This window comes from Salminus brasiliensis, chromosome 13 (assembly GCF_030463535.1).
Source record: "Salminus brasiliensis chromosome 13, fSalBra1.hap2, whole genome shotgun sequence".
Taxonomy (NCBI): domain Eukaryota; kingdom Metazoa; phylum Chordata; class Actinopteri; order Characiformes; family Bryconidae; genus Salminus; species Salminus brasiliensis.
The window spans coordinates 32,522,007-32,534,030 of record NC_132890.1 but is presented as its reverse complement, the minus strand read 5'-3'; the positions used below and the strand labels follow the sequence as shown (position 1 = coordinate 32,534,030).

The window sequence follows — 12,024 nt, the reverse complement described above, 5'->3', positions numbered from 1 at the left end:
CTACCTTGTAAAAGACAGAAAAAGGGTGTAGAACTGGGATGGGCAACGTGGGCCAGAGACCAGCACAGTTTGCTGATTTCCCTGCTCTAACAGACCTACTAAACCTGACAATTAGCAGGTGTGTTGTATCAGGTGTGCTTGAGCAAGAAAAACAGAAAACTGTGCAGGAATCCGGCCATTGACGATTGGAATTGCCCATCCCTGGTGTAGAATTATCTTTAGAATTATGATCATTCTTTATAGAGAACTCTCATGTAAAAAAATGTATTTTCAAAATTTGTAGGAGAAGGAAAACAAACTTTTAATGGACATCAATGTAAAAAATAATATATTACAAGTCATTTTGGAGCATTTAATTTCAGTCCACTGATCCACAAATATGAGATATGCAACAAAAATAATTTAGTTTTTTGCTACATTTTAATTGATTTTATATGATATTATTATTTATTTATTTAAATTTTTTTCAGTATTTTCACTGAATACAAAGTCACTTGATACAATGTTATTCAATAAGAAAAGTCATTGTGATTTTGAAAGTGCTTTTCCCATTATATGTTTTTTAGTATTCTGCTGGGGCTTAAGTATGATAATATAACATTTTGGTAGAAATATACAGATCAGTAAACCAAAGCTGGAAGCCAAAATAGCAAATATCTCCACAGCTACAGTGAACTTTCCAGGAGAGCTGACATAAGCTGGGATGAAGGTGATCCAGACTGCACAGAATATGAGCATGCTGAATGTGATGAATTTGGCTTCATTAAAGTTATCAGGCAGCTTTCGAGCCAGAAAAGCTAAAACAAAACACGAAAGAGCCAAGAGTCCGATATAACCCAGCACTGCCCAGAAACCTACAGTGGAGCCTAAATCACATTCTAGAATTATTTTATCAGTGGAGTGAGCCATGTTTTTGCGAGGTACTGGTGGCGCTAGTGTCAACCACAAAACACATATGATGACTTGAAAAAGAGTGCAACTAAAAACCCCCATTCTCTGTACAGGTATTGAACACTGTGGAAGACTGTTTCCTGGTACTGTTGCTCTGAAGGCCATCACCACTGCGATCGTTTTTGCCAGGACACATGACATGCAAAGTGCAAAGGTGATCCCAAACGCTGTGTGACGGAGCATACAGGACCACTCAGAGGGCCGGCCAATAAAAGTAAGTGAACAGAGGAAACACAGTGTCAGTGAGAAGAGCAGCAGGAAACTCAGCTCAATGTTGCTTGCCTTTACAAGAGGTGTGTCTATAAAGTAGAAGAATACCAGTCCTATAGCTACTGTTATAGAAACCCCAGTTAATGAAAACACTGTCAAGAGAATTCCCATATTTTCATCAAATGAGAGGAATTCAACTTTCTTCGGAACACAGAGACTGTGGTTTTTATTGGACCAGTACTCCAGGGGACATCTGATGCATTCAGCAGAGTCTAAAATGAAACAGATTCATCATTGTTACAAGATCCATGCTGTTGCCAACCTGGTTTTGTTTCTCAACAGTGAGATTCATTTAAAAAATATTACCAGTCTGATTGCTGATTTCACCCACAGGGCACTGTATACAAGCAAAGCAGCAGGGCGGCCTCCCTTTGATTTGTGCCTGCCTAAAGCCTGGCTGGCAGCTCTCACTGCACACAGATCTGGGCCTCTGGCACACATTCAATTATACACTCAGTTATACTTTCAGTGGTAGTCATCAATATTATACATGTACAGTAAGTTTTCTAATCATACCTACCACATTGTTATTACCAGCCCAAACTATATTGACAGGTTTCATGACAAACTGCTCGTCACTTGGGAGAGAGGCATCGTAGTGACCCACTGTAATGAAGGCTGTGTCTCCAGCTGCATTTTTTTGCCAGTTCACAAGCTCATACTTTGCGGTGGGGTCTCCATTAGTGTTAAAATACACACGCTCACCTGTGGGCATTGTGAAGTTCACAGTTTGTAAAGAATGCAGTACCTGTAGAAACAAATAGGAAACTGTGCTGTATTTTTTTGTTATTATTTACCAAAGGTAGGTGAAAAAAATAGTCTTATTTGTGAACTGGTGAAAACAGTTTTTGCTTGTTTTTGTGTTTTCACTTATGAATATTTTTCCTTCTGCTTAGAAATATAATTTTAGACAATTTGAAATCTCATTTTACTGCAAAATATACATTTACATCTATCTTACTATTTATATATCTATAACTTAAAATATAATTTTATTGGAAAAATCATTACACAGGAATTTCGCAATTATCAGACTAACAAACTATGCACACTCATTTGTGTTATCTACTTTCTTATTTTTCTTAACATGTTCATACTTCCCCACCTGACTTGAGAGCAGTGCCTCCTTTTGGGCACAAATTTCATTTTCAGGGAAACCATTAGCTTTGCAGGCCAATGTGTTGTGCAGGGCATGGGCTACTGCATAAACAGCTTTATAGACGTTATTGGAAATCCTTAATTCTGACACATCAGTGAATGTGTTATTTATTTCTCTGAGATTCTCAAAGCCAGTGCAAACCTTCACATTCTCATCCTTAAGAGAAAACTGACATCCAAATGTTGTTTCCCAGAACTCCATGAGAAGAGCATTTGAGGGACTTTGAGATGGATGGACCTTGACGAGGAAGTCCTTCAGGCCTGGAATTTGAGACTTGTTGATTGTGAAGCCTATTGCACTGCTGATAACTTGTGAAGTCTTTTCAGTTGCCAGATATCTGGCTGTTATCCAGGACTCACTTCCTATCCACTGTAGCCCTGTCACATTCTGAGCAAGGGCCTCCTCTAACAACACATCCATTTCACTCTGGGCCAGGAAGGCTACCAAAACCTTAGCAGTGCCTTTTCTGATCACTTCCACAACTTTAGCAATGCTCTCCTTGGAACTTGTTCTTAGAATGGCCTCAGAATATTCAATGCACACTCCCTCTTTTCTTGCTGCCTCCATAAATGTGGCCATGCCATTGTTGCCATAGTCGTTATCGCTTCTCACTGCTCCAACCCAGGTCCAGCCAAAGTACTTTACCAGCTGTGCCAGTGCTCTGCTCTGGTAGAAATCACTGGGAATTGTTCTGAAGAAGGAGGGATACTCTTTTCTGTTGCTCAGACAAGCACAGGTAGCAAAGTGACTGATCTGTTGACAGTAAATGACACATTAAAATACACTTATTATAGTGCCACTCTTGCAGGTTTTAACAAAACCAGTTTAATGTCCATGTGTTTTACCACTGGAATCTTGAATGGCCCTGTTGCTCTCGACATCACAATGGTTGAGGAAGACTCTGACTCTCCTATGATAGCTTGCACTACTGAGTGACCAGAGCAGGTTTCTTGTGCTGTAAATTCCTGACCATTTATCAAAGCCATAGCTGATCTCATAGAGGCTAGTGTTGAACCACAGCTATCAAATATCTTGTATCCGATTGAAATATTAGGAAGAAGGCTACTGTTGTTTATTTCTTCAACAGCAAAGATCAAGGTCTGAACAAACCGGAATTCTCTGAAGTTCAGGCTATAAAAAAGGAAAATACAGTGGTACAGTTTGTCAGTACAGTACAGCTATTTTTGACATTGTCCTCATCCACAATTTTGCTAATACACAGTCTTAGGTTTGTACAGTTTACATTTACACAGGTTCTCATCCTCCCAACTCAATTAAAGTAGCTCAGTAGTTGTAGAGTGAAAGAACAAAAGACAAACCTGGTGCAGGTCAGACGTTGTGGTTTCTCAGTAAATGACAGTGTCTGTAATGTAATTTTGCTGTGAATTGAAAAGGCACCTCCAATGATAACATCTCCGTCCTTGGAGAGCAGGGGGTGCTCTGGGCTCCCGATGATTTGACATTTAGCCTTTTCCCCCTTTGCTTTGAAGACACAGAGCAGCAGGAATACATAGAGAAACATCACACAGACTCTGGGGCACCACTCTATTACCCTACTGCATCTGAAAGATCTAATATAGGGCTTGATTCCAGACACTTCTAGTATAAGATCATGTGACCATGTATATGACGTCATGTGATCATATAATGTAATGCAAGGGGTTACAATATCCTCCTCCTGCCCCTTTACTCTTCAAAGATGCTTTACTGGTCTTTGGAATCAGGAACTGACCATTAATACAGTGTCCTCCCAGAATAAGCATTGAAATGTATATGCTAAGTGTTTGTATTACAGAATAAAGCACAGATTTGAAGCATTCAAAGCTCTTTTAAGTCTTATTTTGTTTTGGATATAGCATGTTTCAATGACACTAAACCAGAACACATTTTCCTCTTTTAATTCAGTTGAATTAAAATGTTTTTGATGTTTTCTTTCATATCTTTAAAGACAATCTCTACTCATTTTCATGATTCTAAAATTATTTATTGTTTTGTTATGAAATTACTCTGAACTGCCAAAAAATATGATGTTGGTCTTTCTGTGGAGAAAAAATGTAAACTATTTTTAAAAGTTTTCTGTTGTTGAATTTAGGTTGAGTGGGACTAAATGTGGCCTATCTGATGTAATATTTGTCTTATAGTTAATGTTTAATACCTAATTTGTGTTCATATTGTATTAATAATTACTTGCGTGAGTAGGGACTGGGATGGTACAGTTGACTAAGGCACTGTCACCGTGATCAGAGGATTGCTGTTTTGGATTCCAGTCAGATTACATACAGGTTGAGTAATTAGAAGTCCAAATTGGGGAAAATGGGGAAAAATCTAAATAAAATAAAAATAAAATACTTGTATAAGCAATTACATTGCTAAGTATAACAATATATTAGAATCTATATGTAATAAATCAATTGTCAAATGACTATTATTATATATATTTATATATAATCATATAAAATAGTAGTATGTCATAATTAATTAATTAACATATTGCTGCTGTCTTATAAAACATGTATTGTTAGTTTTCTCCAATGCTTGAACCGTGTAGATGCCCTGTATACTTTGTAAATAATTCTGTATAAATAGATCAAAAGAAATGCTACATTTACATTCATTCTTTTTCATATTCTCCTGTAAAGTCACCATTTTGGAGACAAATGTTTTTCATTGGACAGTTGTGATATGAAAAAAATGGCCAAACTATGATCAATATGATTAGATCTGGCATGCTAAAGTGACACATAATATGCTTAAATGATTCAACCCACATCACCTTTCAGAAAAATAAAGGTTGACATCTTCAGTTTATTTTGGAATGCTGTCATACAAGTTTGTGTTAGTGGGATTTTCTTTGGCCCTGTTCACTCCTGGTCTTATAATGTGCCTCAAGTAAATAAAGCACACAGCACTAGGAACAGGTGTGAAAATTCTCTACTCTGTCTCAAAGACACATTGGGGTCATATAAATTAAACCACCTTCAGAGAAGTCAGGAATCCATGTGGCTATTTTTTGTAGTCATTTGTAGCTGACTGTGCCTCAATTCATCCCTGACAGTACATGTTTGTTGCAGCCTATACACATGCACTATATGTATTCTTTTTCAATCACACAATCTGCAGATGATGATTACTAGTACTTAGTAGATCACTGCCAAACTATGTTGCTTAGCTAAGAAAAACATTTCTTAAGGGTACTAAGAAATAAAATGGTGATCTGACAGAAAATTGCAGATGTTTTATGATTCGCCTGTCAACACGTGACCTCTAGTCTTTTAAGTGCAAATTGTGCAAGTTTATTTATTTATTTATTGGCAACATTAGGAGGCAAAATAATGTCACTATAGATTGGCACATGGCCCGATTTAGATGTATGTTAGGCTAACCAATCTATACCAATCATAAACCTTGCAAGCATAGGTTTAATTTAAAAACAGTGTGTTATTAAACATGGACAAGGATAGAAAGAAAGTAGCTGAATTACACAGACAGAGGTGAAGGACAAGTGTCAGAGATTACAGATCAACATAGTTTTGTGCATAAGCTAACTATAAGCAGAAATGACTACGGTGTACCAGCTTCACCATGCAAGTATAATTCTGATCAGTTTTACTCTTTTTGCTTTTATTTAGACTGGATTTACACTTTTACACTTATTTTCTTTTATTTACAACTGCAGACCCCCCCCCCTCCCTAGATCAGCCCATTTTTATGGTCTAGGACACATCTCTTCATTATGGGCAATATGTATTAGCATTTGATTTATACTCCACTTAAGCACTGCGATAATACAGTTGATTAGATTTGACTCTGTTTGACCACAACAACATTAAGACTGAGACAATCATTGTTTGTAGATAGAAATATTTATTACATTTTTTTAAAGTGATTTTGATGCCATTTTCCCCATCATATGTTTCTTTGTATTTAGTTCAGGCTTAAAGAGAATGATGTAACATTTGGGAGTGAATATACAGAACAGTAAACCAAAGCTAGAGGCTAAAATAGCAAATATCTCTACAGCTACAGTAAACTTTCCAGGAGAGCTGACATAAGCTGGGATAAATGTAAGCCAGACTGCACAGAATATGAGTATGCTGAATGTGATGAATTTGGCTTCGTTAAAATTATCAGGGAGCTTTCTGGCTAAAAAAGCTAACACAAAACACAAGCCTGCCAGAACTCCTATATAACCCAGCACTGCCCAGAATCCTATTGCTGAACCTAAGTCACATTCTAATATGATTTTCTCCTTGTAGTATTTCATGTTGTTGTAGGGGAACGGAGGGGATATTGTTAACCATAGCACACAGATGAGGACCTGTATAAGAGTGAAGGCAAGAACACTGAGTCTCTGCTGTGGAGGCCCAAACCATTTCATCACATTACTGCCTGGAAGTGTCGCCCTGAAGGCCATTAACACCACTATTGTTTTCCCCAGAACACAGGAGATGCAGAGGACGAAGGTGATCCCAAAAGCTGTGTGCCGCAGCATACAGGACCATTGGGAGGGCTGACCGATGAAAGTAAGTGAACAGAGGAAACACAGAGCCAGTGCAAAGAGCAGCAGAAAACTCAGCTCTGAGTTGTTGGCTCGGACAATGGGAGTGTCCTTTTTAATCAGGAACAGAATGGCCACTAACAGCGTTAATCCTGCTCCAAACAGGGAAAAAAAGACTAGAATTATCCCCATGACTTCAGTAAATGAAAGAAATTCGACAACCTTTAAGACACATTTATCTCTTTCGGCATTTGACCAGTATTCTCCTGGACACTGCTCACAGTTATTTGAATCTGTAAAACAATAAACAAGCGTATTATTATATAAGCTAGTGTTACACTAAGAGGTTATTACTGTTTTAGTGGAACAGTGTCTAATGACAGCCTGATGATGTCAGTGTCACCACATTCAGCACAAAGCCCAAATGTATTTTTTTTAAGTCCTACAATGTAAAACAGTAAATGAAGCATGCTTGTTAATTGTCAATAAAATGTACATATGTGATAAAGATTGTGGTCATCTTTATTACGAATGAAGAGAAACATTGTTACATTTACATTCACAAAGAAGCTTGACTAAGATGTCATGAACCTGAGTTGTCACCTATTGGAGCACTTTGTTCATATTTTATCAGTTGAATTTGAATATATAATTAATAATTTTTCTAACCAGATGTCTAAAATGAGGGCGGTCTCCCCCTCTTTGCACAAATGCAGCACTTTCTCATTTTGTCATTGAGGTGGCAAAAGGCTGTCTCAATCTGTCTGGTATTATCAGGTTACTATTGGCCTGGGCCATGTGTTATTTGTATGTGTATGACAGACTATGGGACTAAATGAGTATACATGAGTCTTAAACCTTGATTGAATCATGTGAGTGCATGTGAATATAGTTTGGGACTTATGTTTTCATTTATTAATGCCATTGTTCAGCAACTGCATCCTAAATAGTTGAAGGAGAGAGCAAAATGTGAAACTAACAAATTTCCTTTGAAACTCTGCAAATCTGAAATTACCTGTCATATTACTGATCTCTCCCTCTGCACATGGTATGCAGTCGTAGCAGCAGACCGGCTTCCCTTTTTGTGCAGCCTTCCTTGTACCCCGAGGACAGCTCTCACTGCATACAGATCTTGGCTTCTAATATAAGCAACATATTGTGGCTGCCATCAGTGCTATTAATGCATTTTACAGATTTAGAATTTTTCCCAATAATAATTAGCCAACTTTGTCTGTACCTCAGTGTGTCCTCCCCCCCACACCATATTTTTAGCAGTTATGATGAGCTGCTGTCCAGAAGGTAGAGAGGCATCGTAGTAGCCCACTTGCTTAAACAGCACTTCTCCATTGGGCCCACGCTGCCAGTTGATCACATCATACTTTGCAGCTGTTGCCCCAGTGCTGTCAAACCACACCTGCTCTCCTGTTTTTGTGGTGAAATTGACCTTTTTCAGAGACTCAACAACCTTGAGAGGAAAAAGAAGGTAGTGGAATAAATGGGGTGAAAATCGATACTTAGATTGATCACTTGTCTTCTTTATTATGATGCTACCTGCCATGGTTGTATCGCCTGTTTTTTCTCACAGCCCTTGTTTTCTGTACATTTCAGTAGACTGTGTAGAGAATGTGCCACGGCATACACTCCATTATAGATGTTGTTTGCATATCTTAATTCAGAGATGTCTTCATTGTAGTTTTTGAATGGAATCAGGTCCTTATATTTGCTGCAGTCATTTTCAGCTTGAGAATTGTCTCCCTCTGTAAGTGTGCATGGCAGCACTGCTTCCCAAAATTCTTTTATAACATAATCAGCAAAACCAATAATGTTGGATTTTCCAACATCAAATCCAAGGGATCCTCCCAGCACATTGTAGCTTGTTGGAGTAATAAGATTGACCGCAGTTATCCATCCCTCAACGCCAATCATCTGTAAACCTGTAACATTCTGTATAATTAGTTGCTCTATAAGAATGTTCATCTCAATGTGGGCGACAAATATGATGACCACTTTAGCCGTGCTTTTTTTGATAACGTCAACCACTTTCATGAGCTTTGCAGGTTCTGACCGGTCAAATTTTTCAGAGTACTCCACACATATCCCTTCCTCTTTGGCAGCTTCCAGGAAAATGGCCATTCCATTGTTGCCGTAGTCACTGTCGCTGTTCACGGTTCCTACCCAAAACCAGCCAAAGTGTTTGACCAAATAGGCCAGTGCTCTGCTCTGGTAGTAATCACTAGCTATAGTCCTGAAGAAAGAGGGATACTCCGTCCTGCTGCTCAAACATTCACACGTGGCAGAATGACTGATCTTAGGAGAGAAAGGCAGATTTCAGAAAGTAGATGGTTTAGATGAAGCACTGTGTACTGGGTACAAGAAACATGCCAAATATATAATGTACTGAAGACTTGAAAAGAACATGATTACAAACCTTCATTGTGCACTATTACAAACAACATGGAACAGATCTGGATAACACTTGTAAAATTCAGGTTTATCCATATAGACAGCAGTACAAAATCAAAGTATCAAGTCATGCAATATATATTTGTCTGATATATCTGTGTTTATCTGCATAAACAGTCAGTAATAGAAACAAACACAGTGTAATAACATATTTATAAAACTTAAGATTAAAGGATACATTTATACAATCAGGTTAAAATACAGTCAACAAATAATGAGTGAAAAATTGGTGTTCAGTCAAGTATTAATTAAGTTTAAGAAATGAAGAGCAACAACATTAAATCTGTCTTACCACCGGGATATTAAAAGGCCCTGTAGTTTTGGTGAGCACTATAGTAGGAGAAGACTCCGACTCCCCTATGATGGCTTGCACCCATGCCTGTCCAGAGCAGACTTCAGCTGCTGTTAGTTCCTGACCGTTCATTAAAGCCATTGCTGCCTTCATAGACAAGAACCTTGATCCACAGTTGTCATAAATCCTGTAACCGATTGAGACATTGGGAAGCAGGCTGCTGCTTCTGTTGATTTCCTCAATGACAAAAACCATGGCCTGAGCAAAGCGCAGTTCTCTGAGGTTAAATCTGTGAGCAAAAGGAAACAGTTAAAAGCTAGAAATGAAAGAATAATGTATTTAAGTGCATACCATATAAACAAATTGCTCCATTGTTCTGTTTCCACTGTTTCCACAAACCTAGAACATGTCAGAGATGTAGGTTTTTCTGTGAATGACATTTGTGGCAGTGTTACACCGCTGTGTATTGAAAAAGCTCCTCCAATTGTCACATCTCCATCTTTCGACAGCAGAAGATACTCAGGACTTTCCATAATATGGCAAAGTGGCTTTTGACATGTTGTCAGAAGGCTAAGACAAAGCAGGATTATATGGAAAAACATTACAAAGACAGACCTCTGCTTCTGCTGCATGAATTCTTGTCTTGTCCTGTATTCATACTTTTATAGACGTACATGGAGCTCTTCTGGGCATGGCAAGTCAGTTTGGACAAATCAGAGTGGGTGGACTACATTACCTCATTATGGGGCAGAGCAATGTTATTTTCCCTTTCTTCAATTATGAAGTCTGATCACAAGTGAAGATACATTTCACACATTAATGTGTCAGATTTAAAAGGGCTGTATGTCTTGGTGTCCACTCATGATCAGATGATACTGTCAGGTATGAACAGAGGCTTTGAGGAAGCCTTTTTTTCTCAGAAAAATTGTATGAATTGTAATGTTTGAAAGTTGCAATTGAGGAAGATTTTAAAAAGTGTCTGACTTTGTTCTTGTGTGCATGAAACTAATACAGTAGTATCCTGTTCTTCTCTTTAGATTAGACATTATTTTTCCTGTTTCTGGAGTAGCCCTGCCTTCTTATAGTGCATTCCTATTTTCTTTTTCTTTCAACATGCCTGATGGTCAATTTGGCACATTTGGAAGCTGTTTCTGAGCACAGGAGCTTTCTAGACAACCGATCTCTAGTCGTCCTGAAATGAGTGGTCTGGGGTTTGCTGCAGAACCTATGCTCTCTTTGCTGTGGGTAGGGTTGCAAGGCATTTTTTCACATGACTGCTTCAACTTATCAAACCTCCTTTATTCCAAGGACAATATATAAAAAAAAATAAACAGATGAACCTAGGCCCTACCATATCACAGAAATGGCTGCAGAAAAGCAACATTGAAAAACATGCAATTGGTCCATGGTTTGTATGAAATTCTTCTGCGTGAAAACAAACCAGTGATAATGACCCCCTTCCCCAAAGAAACCCAGAATCGGTTTTGGGTGTGGACTCACGTATTCGGGACAAGTGTGAAAATGCCCTATGGCTTCTAGTCACTGTCCAAAAATGTTCTTTCAAATTAACAGACCAGCAAAAAGATCTCTCAAACTATACATGTTTTAATTCTGATTAGCTGAGCTATATTTTACAGACATTGTATAAATATTTGAACTTGTCATGTTGGAAGCATAAACCAGATGCTCGCAGATATAAAATACAAAGGGGCTTGATAACCAGTAGCATACTGGGTTTGACAGGACTAGATGTCAGTAAGAGCATCAACACAATAGTAACCAAAGTAGACACAAAACTCACTCATTGGAAGTATTCAGCCCAACCCTGCTGATTTTAATGACAAAGTTTTGTCTTTCCAAACTCTTGATTGGTACTTTCACATTGGCCATTTGATTGTGGATGAGACCCCAAGGTCAGACAGGCTGAAATGCATAAAGGTCCATAAAGGCAGTCCAGACTAGGTAAACTGGGTTCCTCTTTTAAAGACAATGCTCTCAGAAATACGCAAAAAGCAAAATACGTAATTGAACAAACTTTCAGTAGTTTGAAATGTGGTGAGTAATTGAGCAAATGATATAAATCTGATGCTGTGGGGAAAAAGTACTTACTAGTAAGAATAACAGTGTAACCTTATAAGTCAGATTAGTCTATAACAAAATTGATCCTGGACAGTACATGATGGTCAAATGTGAAAAGAACAGTGACCAATGGGCCTGATAGTAATTTAGTTGCTTAACCAAATGAAGATACTTAAGGTTTCTATGATCAGTGAGCATGAGAAAGGGATGTCTAGCACCCTCTAGCCTCCTACTCCTATGCCATAATTTTCTCAGCACGGGTAAGTTTGTGGGAGTAATATGCTACAGGGAGTACTTTACACAGTGTACCAT

The 12,024-nt window shown here is 38.2% G+C and overlaps 2 protein-coding genes across 2 annotated transcripts; both read right to left on the bottom strand.

Annotated features, from left to right (window-relative positions):
* Positions 1–522: 522 nt before the first annotated feature.
* Positions 523–3,923, bottom strand: olfch1 (olfactory receptor C family, h1). The gene is made up of 6 exons (XM_072694866.1): positions 3,700–3,923; positions 3,226–3,511; positions 2,327–3,133; positions 1,742–1,969; positions 1,528–1,651; positions 523–1,433 (listed from the first exon to the last, which is right to left on the bottom strand). Exons 1-6 carry the CDS (start codon positions 3,900–3,902, stop codon positions 523–525), a joined length of 2,559 nt encoding a protein of 852 aa, XP_072550967.1. The 5' UTR covers positions 3,903–3,923.
* A 2,334-nt stretch (positions 3,924–6,257) lies between these two features.
* Positions 6,258–10,235, bottom strand: LOC140574728 (extracellular calcium-sensing receptor-like). The gene is made up of 6 exons (XM_072694659.1): positions 10,033–10,235; positions 9,634–9,922; positions 8,430–9,185; positions 8,116–8,343; positions 7,894–8,017; positions 6,258–7,171 (listed from the first exon to the last, which is right to left on the bottom strand). Exons 1-6 carry the CDS (start codon positions 10,233–10,235, stop codon positions 6,258–6,260), a joined length of 2,514 nt encoding a protein of 837 aa, XP_072550760.1.
* Between the last annotated feature and the right edge of the window lie 1,789 nt (positions 10,236–12,024).